Here is a 20996-nt window from a genome sequence, read left to right on the forward strand (position 1 = left end):
ATACTCATTTAAGCATACGGGATATTGATACATACGGGAAGTCTATAGCGTGTATCGTGGGCTGTGTATGTAATACTCAATTATGCATACGGGATATTTATACATACGGGATGTCTGTAGCGTGTATTGTGGGCAGTATGTGTAATACTCATTCATTCATACGGGATATTGATACATACGGGATGTCTGTAGCGTGTATTGTAGGCTATGTATGTAATACTCATTTATGCATACATATGTTTGTAGCGTGTATCGTGGGCTGTGCATGTAATACTCATTTATGCATACGGGATATTGATACATACGGGATGTCGGTAGCGTGTATTGTTGGCTGTATATGTAATACTCATTTATGCATACGGGATATTGATACATACGGGATGTCTGTAGCGTTTATTGTTGGCTGTGTATCTAATACTCATTCATGCATACGGGATATTGATACATACGGGATGTCTGTATCGTGTATTATGGGCTGTGTAAAGTGCAATACTCATTCTTGCATACGGGATATTGATACATACGGGATGTCTGTAGCGTGTATCGTTGACTGAATATGTAATACTCATTTAAGTATACGTGATATTAATACATACGGGGTGTCAGTAGCGTGTATTGTTAGCTGTATGTGTAATACTCATTCATGCATACGGGATATTGATACATACGGGATGTTTGTAGCGTGTATTGTGGGCTGTACGGACCAGGTCCTTTTCCTGTTCTCGCCCGCACCCGCAGATGGTAAATGGTGCAACTTTCCAGATTATGCAGTACGATGTACGTCAAGGTGGAAGTGAAGGACTCTGGAATGGACCACCTGCGCCGTCTGGCTTGTCCGGAACTTAGTTCCAGATCGTAACTGGTGATGATTCCGTTGCGCTGATCTTTGGGGATTGAGCTCCAACTGATATTGAATGTCGTTGAGTTGATTTCGGAGTGACTTACAGCGGAGGGTGATGCACTTGGAACTGATTACAAAAAAACAATCTTAGTTCTTGTTACCAACCATCATTTAGATCGCCTAAGTTGAAAACATCATTGCTTACATCTTTATCTTTTTAGAATAGCATATTTATAGTAATACTACGTAGCACATTTGTTAATCGCTTACCATCTTCGTCGGTCCGCACTTGTGTAGCTGTAGAGTCCGGGCCTTTGAACACGTGGTTACGCACTGACACCGAAACTTCATAGTAAGTGAATTTCTTGAGTCCTGTAATGGTGAAGCTCCGTGTCATGTGATTGGTCGTGTTGTACAAAGTACCGCCTCCCTCTTCCTTGTACGTGATATTGAAGCCTTGGAACTCGCCATATATTTTATCTGTCGCTGTGAACTACAAACGTCAGAGAAGTACTATTTCACGCTTGTTATCAAGATAAGAGAGACTGGCCTTGTCCCGTACCTCCCCTCCCCTCCCGTCCCTCCCGTGCAAGCACCAGGGCAAATATCGGCAACAAATGATATCTCACCGTCCATGTTAGGTCCACTGATGTAGATGAACCTGGCGCGATCCTTGAGATTGTTGGGATGCCTTCAGGAACTGAGATAAGATAATGATGATCGGACCTTTTAGTTGTGCCTTTATACACACTAGACAGTGCAAACCTCAAAGATAAACAACATTGGTTATGTCTGCACATAGAATTAGTCGAAAAACATTATTTGATTTGAAGGTACTACAAGGTATTGCAGTATCTTCGGAAGCACCTATTAGACACACAATGAGCGTTGTTAGGTATGTTGACACTTACTGAACACATGCCCTGTGTAATATCAGAAAAGTACACATACCATCGGGTTTGGTTCTCGCGACAACTGGAGTGTTCCACGGACCGTGCTTGACTGTATATCCGCAAACTTTGATTGTGTACTCGGTATACTTTTCAAGATCGCTGATATCGAAGCTCGTTCTAGGTGCGTTGATTTCCGTCGTTTCATCGCTTCCACCGTTCTTGTGATACGATATGACGTATTTGCGGACTATCCCGTTCGTACATGTCCCAGGAAGAGCTGACCATGTGACACGGATGGACGTTGACGTCATTACAGTTGTACTAAGGGATGTGGGTGCGCAGTCAGGAGCTGCACGTAAAAGGGAAGACTCAAGAGATGACAATGGTTTGGTTCGGAAGAAAGCTTGCTTTTACAAAAAAACATTTTCTAGAGATATCCATACCGAGATATCCATAACCGAAAAATTGCGAATTCTCACTCATTTCTTAAAATCACTGATTGCAAATTCGACAAATTTCCGAAATACCTTAAATTCTAGTTAAAGAACTGCCAAGTTCGTATTTCTTTATTGCCCACCTTCTTCATTTCTAGAACCCGCCCTCTTTAGGGGGGATCCTGGATTCGCTACTTAGACTTACCATCCTCTCTGGTTCTCCCTATATATGGGGCGCTCCAAGGACCATCACTAACTGTACACCCGCGTACTTTGACCGTGTACTGCGTGTACTTCGCCAGATTGCTGATATCCACGCTTGTCTTGGGTACGATGACCTCCGTGGTTTGTTCGCTACCACCGTGCCTGTGATACGATATGACGTATTTGCGGACGATTCCGTTCGTGCATGCATCAGAAAGAGCTCTCCAGTTGACACGGATTGACGTTGACGTCATCGCCATGGTACTTAAAATTGTAGGGGCACAGTCCGGGGCTGCAACAAAAGCATTTGAACCCTATTAAACTCTTCATTTTTTTTAAGGAACATACAATGAAAAGTCAATTGTAGATTGGGTAGACAGGTTTTATTGGTTTGAGACTTATAATTGCTACCTTTAATGTTTGGCCGAAAAACTGGGTTTGAAAACAGTTTGTACCCCATATATAACCACCGCTCCCCTAAGCTTTATAATATATGCATGATACTTTTGGCTCCGATGTACTAACTACTTTTTAACCGGGCGCGAGGTCTGTACGGAGAAATATCAAAAAAGGTCTTGAATGTTACGGCCCAAGGCCGCAGGTCCGTGCAGACAAGACCAAGGTCTGATATTTCTTTGTACAGACCGTGCAAGCGAGTTTAATCAAAGTTTTATTATATGCCTTTAAAAAAATTGAAATGACGAGAAAACAAATCAACTTTCGCTTTCGCGCGAATATCGATGATTGGTTTATGGATCCATTTGAAAAAGGCGGGAAAACAAGAAACACTCGCACACAGTCAACTTAAAAAAATGTCCCAGGCCTGTACAAACAATACGGGTATCACTTGTGTTTTCCTTGTAGTGTTACTCACCGTCCTCCCAGGTCTGTACAATGCTACTCACCGTCCTCCCAGGTCTGTACAATGTTACTCACCGTCCTCCAAGGTCTGTACAATGCTACTCACCGTCCTCCAAGGTCTGTACAATGCTACTCACCGTCCTCCCAGGTCTGTACAATGCTACTCACCGTCCTCCCAGGTCTGTACAATGCTACTCACCGTCCTCCAAGGTCTGTATAATACGCGCGTCACTTGTGGCTCCCGCATATCGAGAGTTACTTGCGTTGACAGTGAGAGTGTAATTTGTGAATTTCCTGAGCGAGGAAAGCTCGAGGTGCCGCATGTTGGTATCTGTTATTTTTCTTGTATTTGTTATCCTTTGGCCATCGCTTGCCGTGTACTCATATTGTATTATGTATTCCTTGAATATCCCGTTTAACCTGTAGTTTGCTGAAGTCTAAAACACAAGGACATTAAAACTTGTACAAAATGGCCGATAGTTTAGAAAAAAAAAACAGACTTAAGATGTGCAACGTTTCCCTGGTGGGCTGATCAGGCAACTGAGAGAAGAAGAAAAAAAACTTTTTGCGTAGAGTGAGAGTCGTGAGATTCGATAGTCCCGTCTGTGCTTTCACTAAAACATTGTACTGACTGTACTGACAGTTTCTTACAGTATTTAACACACTGTTTATTGTTTATTGTTATGTTGTAATATTTGGGTTACCTGTGCAAGCGCCTTTACCAGGTCAGCTATTACGCACTTTTGTTTGAACGGCCATGTTGTTTGAAAGCATAAGGTTTGCGAAATAAAGCCCATCTTCTTGGCTTTGACAGTGTTTATTCTTCACTACAGTGTCTACTACTCAATAGATGAGCGCTCTGCATTTTTTCATGAAACAAGGGATAAAACATGCGAGGAACTAGCATCCTGTACAAAAAATATTTCGATTTTTTTTGTTTATTTTGTATGTTTAGGTTCCTTATTTGCCGAAAAAAATCACTTTATTTCTCCATTTCGTCCTAATACCGCACTTGTAGAGATCAAATGTGGTGCGTTGCCCTGATGTGAGCTACGGTGCAATCCCAGTGTCTTTAAATGATTTCGTGCACCATTGACGCCCTTAGAGTTTTAAGCTTACATTTAAAAAGAGGTTAGAGCTATCTTGAAAGAATGGTGCGAGAAGGAATATGGCGTTTTAGTCTGACATACCGTCCATTCAACCCGGATGGCTGTTGATGATGTTGATGTCGCCTGAGAAATGACTATCTTGCCATCAGGATCTGGAAATTAAAAGTAAGTAAAACCAAATTTGTAGTGGCTTGAAATAGGTTAGAAATTAGATACTTGCTTTTAGGGCATAGCTGTCCCGCTATGTCCGTAATTACCCAAGTTTAGCGACATCTTTATTTCGGCAACTTCTGTTTTCCGGGGACTTCTGTAACTTACATATTTCATTGTATATACCCTTTTTTAATTGAGATGAGAAGATGGCATTTTGGTCGACATCTAATGTCGAGGTCATCAAGTAGTGTTACTCACAGCACTCGATGTTGCCAAATAGGTCTGCTCGTAAACAGATTGCGCTATTCCAGGTCAGTGGCGTGATTCTGACGTAGCGCGCTCTGATTTTGTGATTGAACCAGTTGATAACAGTAAGGCCCTTGTTCGCGTTACCATTAAGGCTCTAAAAAGAAACAAGCAAGGATTTTATTTAATCTGTTTTACTGATCTAGATTTAGAACATGGGCTTTAAGGTTTTGGGAATGCTCGAAAACCCAGCGGCCTTTGCGGGCGCTCCAAAATGGCGCGGCCGAACGAGAGAGCGATGGACCCTCGAGCATTATGGGGCAATTACGCAAAGAACTGCATAAAAAAGCTTTCAAAGTAACCCTTGCAAAACGAAATGTTCAAAGGAATTCCAGTGATCAGGACCACTATACTTTTTAATTCTATTCTCAGTATTTTTACCCTTCAGTAGTTTTTTTTTTCCGGATAGGTATTTTAATAGTTTTTTCTTTTAATGGGGGGGGGGGGGGGGGGGGGGACCAGGGGGTTTCAGAGAAACTAGTGGGAGGCGCGAATCGCCCCTCCGGGCCTCTTAGCCCCGTCTCCCCGTCTTAGGCCTGGGAGGCGCGAATCCCCCCTCCAAGCCCCCAGCCCCGTCTCTATATATCAGGCAGATAATGCTTCACGTACATAAACAATCGGCAAAAGCTAATGTAGGCCAAATCGATTTCACGTACATAAGCTTTTGGCAATTGCTCATGTAGGCCAAATCGATTTCACGTACATAAGCTTTGGCAATTGCTAATGTAGGCCAAATCGATTTCACGTACATAAGCTTTTGGCAATTGCTCATGTAGGCCAAATCGATTTCACGTACATAAGCTTTTGGCAATTGCTCATGTAGGCCAAATCGATTTCACTTACATAAGCTTTTGGCAATTGCTAATGTAGGCCGGGGCCGTTCCGCGTACATAAGGTCGGGGCGAAAAAGCGCATGGATAAATCTACGCAAAACCTACGGAGCGCGGAATAACCGTTTTTCAAAGCCGCTGGCGTGGCGTTTAAACCTGAGTTCTACTCGAACACCTCGCTCCCGAACTCCTCGCGAATTTCTCGCAGCCTCTTTTTCATCTTTTCGCGTGCCTCCAGGGAGGGCCCTTTCCCGCTTTTTTTATCACGCGGTGCGAGGCCGTGTCGAGCTCTGATAGCGGCCTTGAGCGCGTGGTATCTCTCTTGTTCCTGAAGTATTAGCCGAAACTCTTCTTCTGAGATATGCCCGTCCTGCAGAGCCTTAGAGACCAGCTCTCTGATCGAGTTTTTCCTACTTTCCGCTAAAACCATCGTGTCTTCGTGTTTAGCCAACTTGCTCGTAAGACCCCTAGAGACTACCCCCGCGCCCGCGCCCACGACACCGACCAGCCCAGCGACCCCTGCCAGCGGACCGCCGATCAGAACCCCTATCCCACTCAAAGAGACCCCCACCCCGGCACTGGAAAGCGCCCCTGCAGCGATGCCGGATGCCACAGACACAGCATGGGTAACGGCAAAGGCGCGCTTATACTTCTTCCGCACCTGTCGATGATGCGTTATCTCGTTGTCTAGAACCGCCTGAGTGTCACATATTTTCTGGAGTCGGAAGCTTTGCACGTCGCCGCCGATGCTTGCCGGAGCGGTAGGCGTCATGTGCGTTTGCGGGCAGACGCTGGGAAGCGAGGGGTACATGGCACCGCTGCTAACGTCGCTGTTTGCCATGCTTGTTATGTCGGACCTAGGTTAGCTCTAATACGAGGCGAACAGGCTTGCCCTTCAAGTCCAACCGTCTACCGCGGTCATCAGTGATCCATATCCAGATACTCGAGACAAACTCAGAGGAAGATGCTGCGACACAAACGGGGATGTCGAGTCCATAGACGACTTTCTCGTGCGGCCTCCCGAGGGTTTCTAGGCAAGCGAGAACGTTTGAAGGCTCGTCTAAGGAGAGGCATTGCGAGCGGTCTACGATATCGCAGAAGATGTGGAGGGCCTCTATTTTCGGCAAAGCCACCTTAAGTGCCCCCCCCCCACGGGCAGTGCGAGGCCCCGCCACCCCCCCAACTGATCGTCTTTAGCCTCTAGGCCAAATAGTGCGCAAAGCTCGGCATTCAGGAACGCAACGCCTTTGGATACGAGCGCGATCTTCCCGGTGAGGGGATCCAGCTTCGCGGTCAGAATCTTGCTTTCAGCGCGGTTGATCGTTTCCACGATGGACTCGGCCGTGTGGTGCCCGGCTGGCAGAGTAGCGATGGGCGGGAGGGAGGCTATAGTCGTTATCTGATGCTCCCGCTCGAGATTATACCAGCTGTTAAACAGCGAGCACTGCCGGAGCGCCACGAAGCGTGAGCGCCTTATCGGCTGCTCGAAGAAGAGCTTCTGTTCGCCTTTGGTGAGCACAATATGTAGGATCACCATTGTGTTGAACATAGCCCGCCTTCGTGTTTAATAGGGCTGAGCATGGATTGAGAAGGCTGGCGGATGCTGAACGAGGTTCCCCGAAGGAAGGAGGAGGAGACGAAGAAGGCGGCAGTTGCGGCGGGAGCCTCTATAGCCGAACATATCAAGCACGCTATAGCCGAACAAGCCAAACGCGCAAAAACCGGTTTCCCTAGGTCTCTGACCCTCGCGCAAAAGATGCTCTACGCCGTGCCCGCGACCCCCGTAGAGAGCACGGCCTCAGACATCACCCCACTACTCACGCAGCTGGAGATACACGTGGCTGAGGACAAATCATTCACGACTAGGGTCCGAGACATGTTCAAAGAGACAGTAGTCAAGCACAAGTCCGCCAAGGAGTCTCGCCGGTGGCTATCGGAGCCTTCCTATGGGTAATGGCCACAGCAACTCAACTTTGCGGTCTGGTGCGCAACCGCCGTATGTGGGGTGTCCCTAACTGACCCCACTTTCGCCACGCTCCCCTCTGTCATCAGGGGATTTCTAAGGTTTCACGTCTACTTTACCACCCGGAGGATACTCTACGAGCTCGGCGCCCCCTACCTGGCGACAGCCCGTTCACGCAAAAAGTAACCCCTACAAGAAGGCCGCTTTCGAGCGTCTATGCATAGAGTTCGGTTTGCCGCGTAAGCCGGACTTCCGATGGAAAGGCGGGCGGAACCACAGGCTAGGCGATGTGTTTGTGTTCTACCCGGGGGAGGGGTATCGCAACGTGCACGTGATCCGTGGCTACGACACGGCGGCGGACGAGTACCCGAGCCACCTCAAACTGTTTAGCGGCGAAGGTGTGACGTACAATAGTGGGAAGCAGGTGGGTTACATACGCAACGACGACCACGGGGGCGTGCAATATAGCTGGTTTGCGCCTCCCAAAGGTGAGGGGCTGACAAAGGCAGGGCTAGGAAGACTCGATCGCTCGGTCGAGGCGTTCGTCTACACAGTGCTCGGCGCGCAGGTAAACGTCCGTTTCTCTATCGCGGGGGCCGGTGGGCCGGCCATGGAGGCGCAGGCGGAGTTCACGAAGCTGCTTGAAGACGCGATCATAGAAAACGACATCGCTCAAAGCGTGCAAAGGTACCAGTTAGCCGTGCAGGAGGCCAAGGTGAGACTGAGTCTTGCGGTCGCACCAGGAGTGTGGCTGATGCCGAGCGATCTGGTGATAAACACGCAAAGCGTCGTGGGCTACAACAATAAGCTGCAGAAAGCCACGGACTCCATGACGCTCGGCGCAAACGCGATCAACACCGAGACAAAGCCAGTCGGTGCTCATAACATGGCCGGTGGGCATCCTAGGCTGCAACACGTGACTGACCCTGGGATCGACCGCGTGCCGTCCCGGCGGCAAAGCAAGGATTCCGCCCTGCGAAAGCGCACGCAGAGGGCGCGGCCTTGCCCCCTCTCCACGTACGCACGCTGCGCATAGCATGACGGGCGAAAAAAGTGACCACACCGCCCTCAAGGCGGGGTTGTCGGCACTCGCGGTGGCCGCGGCGTATTACTTGTTCCGACTGCTTTGCATTCGACGAACCAAGAACGCGGCTACGGCTAGAATGAGCAGCCACGCATTTTCGCCAAGGAATTTCACAGCTTCCCCTGCAGCCTTAAACACGAAATTCGCGATGCTGCCTACTAGCCCGGGGAGAAGCTCGCCTAGCTTTTTCCCGATGGCCTTAAGCCTGTTACCGACCCCTCTGGCCACGGAGGAGAGCGACTTGCCGAGCGACGTCACAATGGCCGCGATCGTCGTCGCTACGGCCAACCCGATGGCGGTGACGGTAAAGCCGTACTTTTTGAAGATGGCTTTGATGCGCTCCCTTAGTGGCTTTTGGTTCTCGAGCTCTCGGTTTTCGCGTTCTAGTTCGTCAATCTCGGACAGCCTCTCCTCGTTGCGCTCACGGGCCTCTTGGCAGCTACTCTCTGACGCGTTAGGGTCGTCGATGGTCTCCCTGTCTGTGGCTACCACCCCTTGCCAATCTTGGACCCGTTCTGTGTTTTCCTGGATGATCTCTGCCACGGACCCCATCGCCAGCTTGAAGCCTTTCATATCTGCAACGTCCTGTCAGACGTCCCCGTCCGCGTTGAACAACTGTCTTGGTTTAGACCAGCCTCCTTTGCCGAGGTTGCGAACCTGTATTAGCGTCTTTCCCCTCCGGTCTGACTGGAACCGTATCAGATTCTCGTTAAGGTCTGGGTATTCCTCCCTGAGGGACTGGAGACCGGGTCTTGTCGCTGCACCCTCTGTGATGAACGAGGTTTCAGCGCTTGCCGTTCCGGCGGTTTGCGTTGCGCTTCGCGTAGCCATGCTATGCGCAGCATGCGTACGCGACGACGTGCTCGTCATTGGGATCGACTCCCCATCGTCGGGGTCAAACGGGATAAGGGGCGTCGTCCCGTCGTCCCCCGCCCCGCGATCGGCGGACGCACCCGGCAAGGTATCGTCAATGTCAACGTCAACATCACCCATGATGCGTGCGCATAACTCGTGCTACGCTATATTAGACATGTCTAACAGTCCGCACCATAGCCACGCGGCTCTGTACTTTATGTATATATACATTTGTGATCTATAGTGTTGGTTTGAGAAAAATACAAACTACATAGGTTTCCCTAAAGGTCTGTTTCGTGGTTGCCCACTCATCAGGGAAAATCCCCTGATGAGTGGGCAACCACGAAACAGACCTGTAGGGAAACCTATGTAGTTTGTATTTTTCTCAAACCAACACTATACACCGCTCTACTTTCGAGTATTGAGCACTTTCTATGAAAGCCTTCAACCATCATTTTTACATTTGTGATCTATGTATACGATGTCAGTCAGCAATAAACTCGACCCCCAGCGAACACCCAGAACTCCTCTGGGGTTGAAAGCCAAGAGAACTGTTCACCGGGTCACTCTCAACCCGTCGACGGCCTTCCCAGGCGAGACGCTATATGTGGCGGTACCAAAGCTATCGGAAGGCGCCACGCTCATGCCTGGCTCCTCGAGGGTCGGTCTCGATCTCTCCGTCTCAGGCCATGCAAATAATACCGTCGTGAACAACGTCGGCCGAAATCTCGTGAGCCGCCTGAAAATCACGTTTGCAGGAGAAACGCTCCAGGACACCAACCGCTACGACGTCTTCAAGACGTATGAGGAGCTTTACCTGTCCAAGGTCGAGAGAGAGGACCGCCTGGAGCAGGGCATACAGTCAGAAAACATGCGCAAGCTTCGCTCCAAGGCTGGTGATAAAGCGACCAGTAACGCCAAGGAGAACGCTCTAAACGCCACCCACGGGGCGAGGTACACCATCCCGCTAGACCATTCTCTGCTGACGGACCACGGCGTGCTGTACCCAAGGGCGCTCCCCGAGGCGCTGCTCTTCGAGATCACGTTCGCAGCGGTTGACCAGGTAGTAGTCGGAAGCGATGCTACCACATTATCCTATGGCATCAAAAATCTAGAGCTGGAGTACGAAAGCCTGAGGGACGACAACCTCGCCCGGTCTGCAGCCGCCGCCTACCAAAACGGCACAACGTTCTTCTACGAGCAAGTGAACCTTCATAAGACCTTCCATATTAGCAAAGGGACGGACAGCATAATCAACGGGAGTTTCAACCTGCCGCGAAGGTCTATGATAGTCTGTTGCTCCTCTTTGTGGAGCCATACACGGCAGGGGCTCGCGACTCTGAGAAGTTCGTGTACCACGACATCAAGAGCGTTCGCGTTACAATCGACGGCATGCCAAACAAGGTCTTCAGCCAGGGGCTGCGCCCCACGGATTTCTGGAGGGAGGCGAAAAGGCGGTTCGTCCGCCCCTCCCCGGGGTGGCACAGCGGAGCGCCCGCCGCCCCGGCAATCGGCCCCGAGTCGTTCTATGGCGATAACAAGTTTGCTTTGTGGATCGACCTTCGAACGACGGACGACAGTGCTATCCATGGGGGTGGTCTCCGATTGGTCAATATCCGCGACGGTGTGCACCTCGAGATAAAACGCACGGCGAGCGGCTCGGGTACCGTGAACTGTCACGTGTTTGTGGTGGCCGACGCCCAGATGAACCTTATGAACGGACAGCTAGAGTCCATACAATACTGAGCACATACGCCGGAGCGTGTTTCTGCGCGAAGCGGTATGGACCCGAAAAACATCCCATTTAACGCTCTCATCGTGGGCCCAACGTCATGCGGGAAGACCCAATTCGTAGTGGACCGGCTGCGCGGCCCTTTCCGGGGCAAGTTCGACTACATCGTACTCATGTGCCTTACCTTTGTCTACAACAAAACATACGACGGCTTCGGCGAGGGCGACAATCGTCTGTTTGTCATCGCACCTGAGGCGGGTCAGATCGACATACTGCTGAGGTTTGTCTCCGCTCTCTTCGAAGGCACTAATACGCTAATCATACTCGACGTAAAAAGGCGCTCTGACCAGCTTGTCAACTTGGCGTTCAGCGCGCGCCACGTGGGTATCAGCGTGTGGGTGATCACCAGCATCACGAAGCCGTTCCGTGAGAACATCGCGGCCTTAGTGGTCTTCAATACCCCGAGCAAGGCGGATATGAAAGCTATCCTGCATGACTACGGCGCGGAGCTCTCAGAAGAGAAGATGAAAGAGTACATGAAGGCCCTCAGTTTTGCTTGCGTCACCCTTATACCATCGCCCTAGTAGAAGGGTAACCACCGCCCTAGGGCATAACGTGTATGTGCACACAATTACGTACGTACATACGTGTTGCAACTTAGCCACGGCATGATGAGCGACGAATACTTTGAGAGTCTTCTTGAGGGTGGCGCCGCCGGCCTCCCGGTCGTCGAGTCGTTGGACTGCTCGACACATACTGCCGGAACGGCAACCGGAGGTGAGCAAACTGAGATAGCAGAAGCGAGGGAGAAACTCGCGATTCTCGTAGCCTCGGGGAAGTCGAGAGAAATGGTAGGCAAGGCCCTGACTCACGACGACGTCAAACGCATGAACGCCGATGAGGTGAGGGGGTACGAGAGGCAATACGAGACCGCTCTAGCCAGCCGGACTACAGACGCCCTGGCAGACAGCTTCTGAAGCTTACGACCAAGCTAGTAGGCATGGCGCTGCCGATAGACAGTGTGGTTGATCTTCACAATGACCTAGTGTCCGACTACATCATCAACAACGAGCTCCGCACATTGTGCGGAAGCCTGTCTCTACGCTGCGGTCGTTTGATGGCTTTAGCTGCCGGGGCGTTACACATAGCACGTCATGTGAACACCGCCGGAACGGCAAGCGCTGACACGAGGTGTCAACACGAGGTGGCAGCCGCGGACTCACCAGTGGTTTGCCTGCCGGAACGGCAAACGCACAGTGACGAGTCTGCCACTCCAGAGCAGACGTTCATTTGAAAGTTTGCCACTTCTTCTACCGCTTGGTACCAAGTAGTTGACACCGCGTGTCAACGCAAATGGAGGAACCTCAAGGAAGTACTAGTGCCCAGCCTGCCGGAACGTCAGCGGAACCTGACAAACAGCATCATCAAGAACCTGCACGTACGCCTTCGGCGTTGGCGGAGAGAATCACGAGCCCCGAACCACCCGCGACCCGACCTAAACACCCTGGGCGAGTTAAAGCCGGAAGGCGCTTGGCGAAATGGAACCGAATTAACAGAGCCAAGAAAGAGACACTTCGTGTCGTGCAGTCGCCGGTGGCCCCGGGGCCGAGCGAGCCGCAGGGACGCGAGGGCTTGCGCGCCGACGATGCCTTCGGCATCACACACACACCAGCCCCGGAAAGCAACTATGCTTGGTCGGCTAGCTCGGTTATCGAGGTCGCTGGTCTTCTAGTGTCATTGTTCGGCCTCTACACACGTAGGAGGGAGCTAGCTGCCGCGTTCACTCGCACACCAGCTGTTAACCAGCGAGCTACCGATCCGCATGTAGCGGCCGACGACGTGACTCCGCCCGCAAGGCTGCCGCTGGCGACCGCACAGCAGACCAAGGACCGCGTTCCGGCGACAGCGCTTCGCGCTCCCGGACAATGCAAATCTCGGCTGTTATCCATGGAGTAGGCAGACATTTAGACACGAGGGCCCCACCTATATCCGCACGTCCGTGCATCATACGCGTGTAATGTCGACGACGCAGCAGAGCAAGATTACAAAGACCATCACCGACGCCGCAGTCATAACCGGCCTCGTCGCCGGTATCGGCTGGGTTGGGCGCAAGGTCTTACGCGAGGACTTCACCAAAGACCCCTCCGCGAACGCCATGAACTACGCAAAAATGACTGTCGCCGTTGCAGGTGCTGTCGCTTTGAAGGGTTACCTTGAGGACCAGAAGATCCTGCCCATGCAGTGTACTGTGGCGTGCGTAGGCCGCGTATTAGACTCGTGCGTGCTTTGCACAATTCATGCACATGCGTATACGTATACGTATACATACACACAGCACATGAAGTGTGCATACTGAAGTGTGCTTCGCACAAACATGGCCTCTATCGCGATTTTGGTTGGCGGCGCCGTCCTAAACGCGACTGCATTCGTTGGTGGCAACTACCTCGAAAAGTTCCTGTCGAACGATGAGAGCCCTGCCTTAGCTGAGAAGGAGAGGCACGAGAAGGCCCTAGAGAAATACCAACTAAGAAACTAAGAAATACCAACCAAGACTATGGACTCTATCAACAGCGGCCTCAATTGGCAAGCTCAAAGTCGCGAGAGAGGGTCCCTCGCAAAGCAAAACTTCACCGACACCGAATACGCGCTCAAACTCTACAACCAGACCCGGCCGAAACAATCCCTGGAGTCGATGCGGGCCCCCGAGCTGTCCGACTACTACATCCCCAGCAAAACGCAGAAGAACGCCGAGTTGGCGTACATAGGCGCCGGCGCTCTCGCCATCGGCTACGCAGCTAGCCGCTTGCTGTGATGCAGCTGCGCCTAGCATCTAGGCGGCCTTTTTCCATGCTGCGCGTATACGTATACGTATAAGATGATTGCAGACCGAGCGCTTCGCGCAGCAGTGCGTATGCACGTACGCCGAAGGCGTAGCAGACGGCATCCGCCTGTTGGAGACTGATACATGCGTTTGAACGCATCGCGATACGCACGTAATGGCCCGCCGAAACGGCAAGCGCATGTCCGACGAAGAACTTGATGCGTTCCTTCGTCCTATATACTACGCCAGAGGCGGCTTCCAGGGAGTGACCGCTCTGCATGCCAGACTTCCCAAGGGCTCAGCCTCCATAGATCGAGTGCGCAAGTGGGTAAGCTCGCAGCCCGTCGGGGGCTACACACAGACACCCCCTCCTCCGACTACCTACGCCCACTTCTCGGAGCAGATACCAAACCGTATCCACCAGTCTGACCTGCTATTCTTGCCAACCGACCGCGGGTACAAGTATGCCCTGACTGTCGTTGACGTTGCTTCACGATATAAAGCCGCCCACCCACTGAGGACTAAAAGCGCGGCCGTCGTCTCCCTCGAACACGCTGGCATCTATGCAGAGGGACCTCGCACATGGCCTAAAGTCCTCATGGTTATTGACGGCACGGAGTTCAAGGGTGCTACCACAAAGCTCCTAACAGACCACGGGGTGGAGGTCCGTCGGGCTGAGCCAGGGCACCACAGGAGCCAAGCTTTCGGACATGAACGCAACAAAGACTCACATGACTGACTTATAAGTCCCCTTAGAGGTCGGAACGGAGGTGTACATCGCCGTAAACGAGGAAGACCTTCAGGACAAGGGCCGACGGCGAGCGACGGATCCGTGGTGGACAAGCAAGGCATACCCAATACTAAAGAGGGTCATGGAGCCCGGACAGCCAGTGTTGTATTACACGGCGTACTCTAAGCACGGCTTCACGCGTTCGCAGTTGCGTAGCGTGAAGCTAGCGTGACAAAACAGAGCAAAAAAAATCTGCTGGTCGCGCTAGCGTCACCCTAGCGCGATCAGAGCTTTTGCCTTCTATTGCAGCTAAGGCACGTGAGTCTGACATTCCACTTGTTGTGACCCTGACTGTCGTCCAGCCGGTCGATACTGAAGCATTGGGGATGACTCTTGGTGTACCCCTGGAGCAGAAGCTGAGTGCCACAGACCGTGCACTTCTTTTCCGCGTCAGCAATCATGCCGAGTACGTGGTCTACCGTCAGAACGTGGTGCGGCCCCGTGTACTTTGTGCGACCCTTTTGCCTGTCGTCTATAGCGTATCGCTCGATTCACGCTATAATGAGCTCTTCACTGGGTGTAGCCTGCAGTCTTGTGGGAACCAAGGCACCTGGGGTGTCATCGGGGCGGATCAAGCGGACTATCTGGTCGGCGAGCCGCACGCGGGAGATGCCGGTGTATACAGCATTCGTGATCCAGCCCTCTAAGCTGTGGTCTATGATAAACAAGCGTCTTGGAGTCTGGATAGTCTTGCCCTGCACCCGGTGGACTGTCCCCAGGCCCGCGTATTTCCACTCGAGGGGAAGCCCGTTAAGGACCGCGTCGAGAGGAACCTCGACTACCGTGCCTTTGTATGCGTCAACCTTCTCACCCCTTTTGCCTGGCACGGGCACCGGCCGCCCTTGCTTGCGATAACGATGCGCGACGCTGGGATCGGGGTCAAAGCGGATGGTTGCTGGCAATCGGGGGTAGTTTTTCCTGTGGTGCTCTACCAATCGCTGCTGAACAAGGGCCCCAATCTTGTTGGTCGAGCACACCCACATATCGCTTGGGTGGGCCTGCTCGGTCGCCGCGTCGAACGCCACCCCATCCCACTCCTCTCGAAACACCTCAAGCTGTTGGGAGTCTGGCTGACACCAAATCCGGCCCTTTATGTGGTGGAGCCTGGAGGAGGGCGCGGCAGAGCCGCAGTCGCATGTACTGTACGGCTTTCCGCAGTCTTCACACAGGCAGCAGTAGTCGGACTCGAACCAGCGGATGTTCCCTTGTGCCCACTCCTTAATCATATCGTGAGGCCCCTCTTTATCTCCCCAGGGCGGGACCTGCCCATAGTCGCCACAACACACTACCTGACACGGCCGCGTGGCGAGATACCCTAGGATGGCGCGTAGCACTTTAGTCTGTACCTTACAGCACTCGTCAATGATGATTACTTCTGCGAGACGGTCGAGTTTGTGCCCCAGCTCGGAAGGTAGTGGTGGTAGGTTTGAGCGCGCCCCGCGCATGCGAGGCGCGGGTTGTCGCGATGGTCGTGGGCGAGGTCGTTCTCAGGGGTGAGCACCACAACGTTGCGGCCGCGGAACATGCTCACCGCCCACTCGGTCTTCCCCGATCCTCCCTGGCCGGCTAGATACATCCTTGCAGAGGTTGCGGCCACTAGATCGCACGGCAGACTCGGCGCAGTGCTTGGCTCCCTAGCCAAGCACCCCGACCTCTTCGGACCCCAAGCCGCTTCGGGTCGCCACTCGTACCCAGGCTTCTTGTGGCGCCACTCTCCATACCTCGGATTTCGCTCCACGAGCTTTACACCACTGGGCACCGCCTTTGCGTATATGGCATCTGTGCACACTCGGAGGACGTCTTCGCGAGGGATCCGCCTCAACATGCGTCGCAACGCTATGTTTGTGTACGCCAAGACGAAGGCCCTCATATGGTACCATTGTGAGCGCCGGACTCCGTCTTTGTATTGGATCAGATGAGCCCCGTCGGCATGCTCGAAGTTAAGTAAGTGGTCGGTGCCCGCAAGGAGGTTTGTCAGATACGCGGCTTCTTCACGGTCGCGGACTACGATCGAGGACTCGTCGCAATGGCGAGTGCACTTGCCTATGAAACGGAAAGCGAGATCTCGACCCTGCGAGTCTTCGCCGCCGGGGCGGCACGCGATGGAGTGGGGGAACTTGATGGAGTCCTTTTTTCCGACGCTATACAACACCTCCCTTGCCGCGGCCATGACGAGGTTACCCGAGTCTAACAGGTCCTTGAGCTCTGGCGTTGTGATCCAGCCCTCGTTTTGTTCCAAGTGCTGCCCTACCCTCCCGGAAGTGTAGGGGTGGCAGGCCTCAGAGAACCCCCACTCGGTCAGCTGAATGGCCCCGGTCAGTTGAAAAACCTCGCTCAATGGCCGCCCCACAACATCCGCGATACGATACACGTTCGTAGGGAAGCCGTATTTCCGTACCAAATCAATGGCGTCCAAGGCGCCGCCGGAGAGACTGTCCTCGCATCCTAGGTACGCCACACGCATGTCGATGTGCGCATGAGGCTGCGCCCCTAAGTTTTCCTTGCTATTCCACGCTTTGGACTCAACCTACGCCGCTCGCCAGACGTCCCTGTATTTAAGAGGCGTTGGCCGATGTTCTCACTTTGGGTCCACTTCTTGAAGCGATACCCTCTTGCACCGCGCATCGAGTGCGTAGCTTCTGTGTACTCTTGGTAGGCTGGGTGGTCATCAGGGAGCCATTGAGGATCATATCCAGTCTCGTCTGTAAACGCCCTGTCGATAGCCGCCCCGTCCTGTCCCGATCGGTACAGTTTGCATTCGTGCGTGACTATAACACGCCCACACAGCCAGATCCTCGTGCTTCTGGGGATCGCCCTGTTTATAAAGCGAATGAGCACCTCTCGCACTTTTGCCTCGCGCGTTTTTGCGGCGGCACTGGTAGCGCGAGGCGCTGCCTCCCCCTGACATAACGAACGAAGCTCCCCCTCAGCCTCGAAGTCTAGGCCGTGGACGCTCGCGATCGCAGGTGGTTCAGTCGGAAGCTCCGCCCAGGCGTGGTTATTGTGGCAAGGGATGGTGATCCTCGTCTTAGTCTTGTACTTCCCCGAGTCCCACAGGACGTTACCCAGGGCGTCCACGGCTACTAGCTTTACCTCGAGCTTCTTTTCCATGTGAAAGAGGTCTTCTTTGGTGCATCCCGTAGTGGCCACCTTCTTGTCAAATCGCTCGAGGATCTTGCCTCGTGTCTGGGTTAGACCAAGGGAGCGCGAGGTGCCGCGATTCCTCAAGAAGTCGGCAACATAGCTCACAACACAGTTAGCGAAGGCGTCACTCCCCTCTCGCTCAAACATTGGCCCAGGCTCACCTTTATGCTCAGGTAGAGGGCGAAGCTCGTATCTCACGTAGACGAGGGACTCTCGTCCTTTCTCCCAAATACCCGCATCGATGCCTTCCAATGCACCGACTGCGATTTGGCCCCCTCTTTTGACTAACGACCCACCGATCTTGTGCTCCGAGCGTACTTCCTCCTCTGTGATTGGCGCCAATGGCTCTGCGGGGGCCTTACCAGCGACCGTAAAGAGTCTGTAACGCCGGTCGGGGTCTACCATCTCGAGCACCAGCGGAAGCACTGCGTTCGCCCACAGAGACTCTCGCTCGTGCGAGACCCACCACACCGAGCCGTCGTCATTAATATCAGGCCCCCGCATAACCGGCTTTAGAGCAATGACACCTGTTCCACCAAGATCTCGTATCTCCTGGTAAACACCGGCGCTTATGTCTTGGCCCCGAAGAGTGGCATCCACGCTTGGGGACCGAAGATGGGCGCCGCCGACGAAGTGAGAATAGTACTCCTCGGGGTCTAAGCTCTCTGGGCCCTCTTGCCGCCGTCCCGACAGCAGAGGGTCGACTTCCTCTGTCCACACTTTCACCGGTACGAGCGGCTTAAGCAGCTTGTGTTTGACATCGTCGGGGATGTCCTCGTCCAAGATGTTCTGGACCAGCCCTACCAGTACGGCGGGCGCCTCTTTGTCAGGCATGCTATCGAGAATCTCCTGGTAAACACCGGCGCTTATGTCTCGGCCCCGAAGAGTGGCATCCACGCTTGGGAACCGAAGATGGGCGCCCCCGACGAAGAGAGAATAGTACTCCTCGGGGCCTAAGCTCTCTGGGCCCTCTTGCCGCCGTCCCGGCAGCAAAGGGTCGACTTCCTCTGTCCACACCTTCGCCGGTACGAGCGGCTTAAGCAGCCTGTGTTTGACATCGTCGGGGATGTCCTCGTCCAGGATTTTCTGGACCAGCCCTGCCAGTACGGCGGGCGCCTCTTTGTCACGCATGCTACCGAGAACCTCCTCTATGTAAGCGTCCATGTTTCGGCACACCTTGTGCCACCCAGTCTCTAACTGAGCGTTTGGGTATGCCCTGTGCAACCCAGTCTCTAATTGACCGTACTGCGGGCTGCGATGTCAGACAGGACGAGTGCGAACCATCGCCGAGCGCGCCTCCCGATGCCACGCATCCTCTGCCCTTCACGATTCGCTCCGCAGGCACACACACTGAGTCCCTATGCCGCAGACCCTGCACGGCACGGGGAGGGGGCTGCCCTTACGGAGCCTTTAGAGGTACACCTTGCAGTAGGTGTCCATGCACCTCCGGCCGCACGTGTTTGCGTGGCCGACCTTTAGCCACCCGCAATAATCTTTTCCGCACTTCATCCTTCGAACGCTCGGTATACCACAGGACAGACGGATGTCTAATTGCAAGTCCTTAAGGGTTCGAACTGCATCATTGGAAAAATATAGCCGTGATACCTCATAACAGCGTTATGAATTAGGGTGCGAGTCACAAAGTCCTTAAAAACGTATGTCATGAAGTACCAAGCTCAATTATCTAAGATGGCGGCTCGACTCGAACATGGAATTAGACCTAAAGTTCTTGGATGGAAACTTTCAGTAACAACCGAGGGGAGAGAAGAGGACGCCTTCGTAGATGAAGTTTTAAAGAGTTTGACCGCCTCTATTAAATTGTATTTCGGAAACAGGAGGCTTCTGTGGCAGCCATAAAATCGTAGACCTCGCCGGCGATCGAGCATTCGATAAAAAGAACACACGCTCCGTAGGTTTTGCGTAGATTTATCCATGCGCTTTTTCGCCCCGACCTTATGTACGCGGAACGGCCCGGCCTACATTAGCAATTGCCAAAAGCTTATTTACGTGAAATCGATTTGGCCTACATTAGCAATTGCCAAAAGCTTCTGTACGTGAAATCGATTTGGCCTACATTAGCAATTGCCAAAAGCTTGTGTACGTGAAGCATTATCTGCCTGATATATAGAGACGGGGCTGGGGGCTCGGAGGGGGGATTCGCGCCTCCCAGGCCTAAAACGGGGAGACGGGGCTGGGAGGCCCGGAGGGGCGATCCGCGCCTCCCACTAGTTTCTCTGAAACCCCCTGGTCCCCACCTTTAATCATGAGAAAAAAAGGCAAATGTAGATTATATACGAACAAAGAAAACAGAGATTCGAACAGGCAAGCAGATAGAATAATCACAGTTTACTTTCACACACGATATATGGAAGGGAATTTTTTGTTCTTTGTTTTATTGGTGTTTTAGAATTATCATTAGAAAAAAATGGGCATCAACGTTATGGTGCAACGCAAATGTAATGAAATCACAGCAACCTTTGCAAAAGAATATACAACAAAGTATGTCTCATTGATCAGTACTTCATTCTCAGGACAAAATAAACATAATCTTTGAATTGCTTTAAACCACACGTACCTTAAACATCAGCCATCGTGTCCCATCAGTAGTATAGTGAAGGTTATAAGTCTTGACCCACTTGTTCTCCCCAGGGGACCCCTGTGTGGCTACTCCTGAGACTGTCCTCACCCCTCCCAGGTCAATCTCAAGATACTCAGAGACGACCGATGCACCACACCAAGATGAGTTGCCGTATAGACGTCCAGCGGATGCGTTACCCGATGACGCCGAAATTGCTGAGCCCGCGATGACGTCATCCGTTAGACCCAGCGACGACTTGCACACTGGGAATAACGTTGATAAGGGATTCTCATAAACTGACTAATTTTTGTTTGCCTTTCAATAGACATTTAGGCTCTATTATTCAACATTGCACACAAAAAAGATGGAACGCATTAAAGCGTGAAGTGAAGCGGAGC

At 52.4% G+C, this 20996-nt stretch overlaps 1 protein-coding gene across 11 annotated transcripts in view; it reads right to left on the reverse strand.

Annotated features, from left to right (window-relative positions):
- LOC5502675 (receptor-type tyrosine-protein phosphatase F) overlaps positions 1 to 20996 on the reverse strand; it is a 155702-nt gene that overhangs the window by 131054 nt on the left and 3652 nt on the right. For all 11 annotated transcript variants that reach the window (XM_048723523.1, XM_048723521.1, XM_048723515.1 and 8 more), the window contains exons 4-12: positions 20596 to 20861; positions 4754 to 4898; positions 4424 to 4494; positions 3433 to 3670; positions 2374 to 2664; positions 1793 to 2083; positions 1471 to 1541; positions 1112 to 1334; positions 669 to 968 (exon numbers count right to left, since the gene is read on the reverse strand). In XM_048723523.1, coding sequence (XP_048579480.1) covers positions 669 to 968; positions 1112 to 1334; positions 1471 to 1541; positions 1793 to 2083; positions 2374 to 2664; positions 3433 to 3670; positions 4424 to 4494; positions 4754 to 4898; positions 20596 to 20861 — 1896 coding nt within the window. The remainder of the gene's footprint in view (positions 1 to 668; positions 969 to 1111; positions 1335 to 1470; positions 1542 to 1792; positions 2084 to 2373; positions 2665 to 3432; positions 3671 to 4423; positions 4495 to 4753; positions 4899 to 20595; positions 20862 to 20996) is intronic.

The sequence above is a fragment of the Nematostella vectensis genome, chromosome 1 (assembly GCF_932526225.1).
Source record: "Nematostella vectensis chromosome 1, jaNemVect1.1, whole genome shotgun sequence".
Taxonomy (NCBI): domain Eukaryota; kingdom Metazoa; phylum Cnidaria; class Anthozoa; order Actiniaria; family Edwardsiidae; genus Nematostella; species Nematostella vectensis.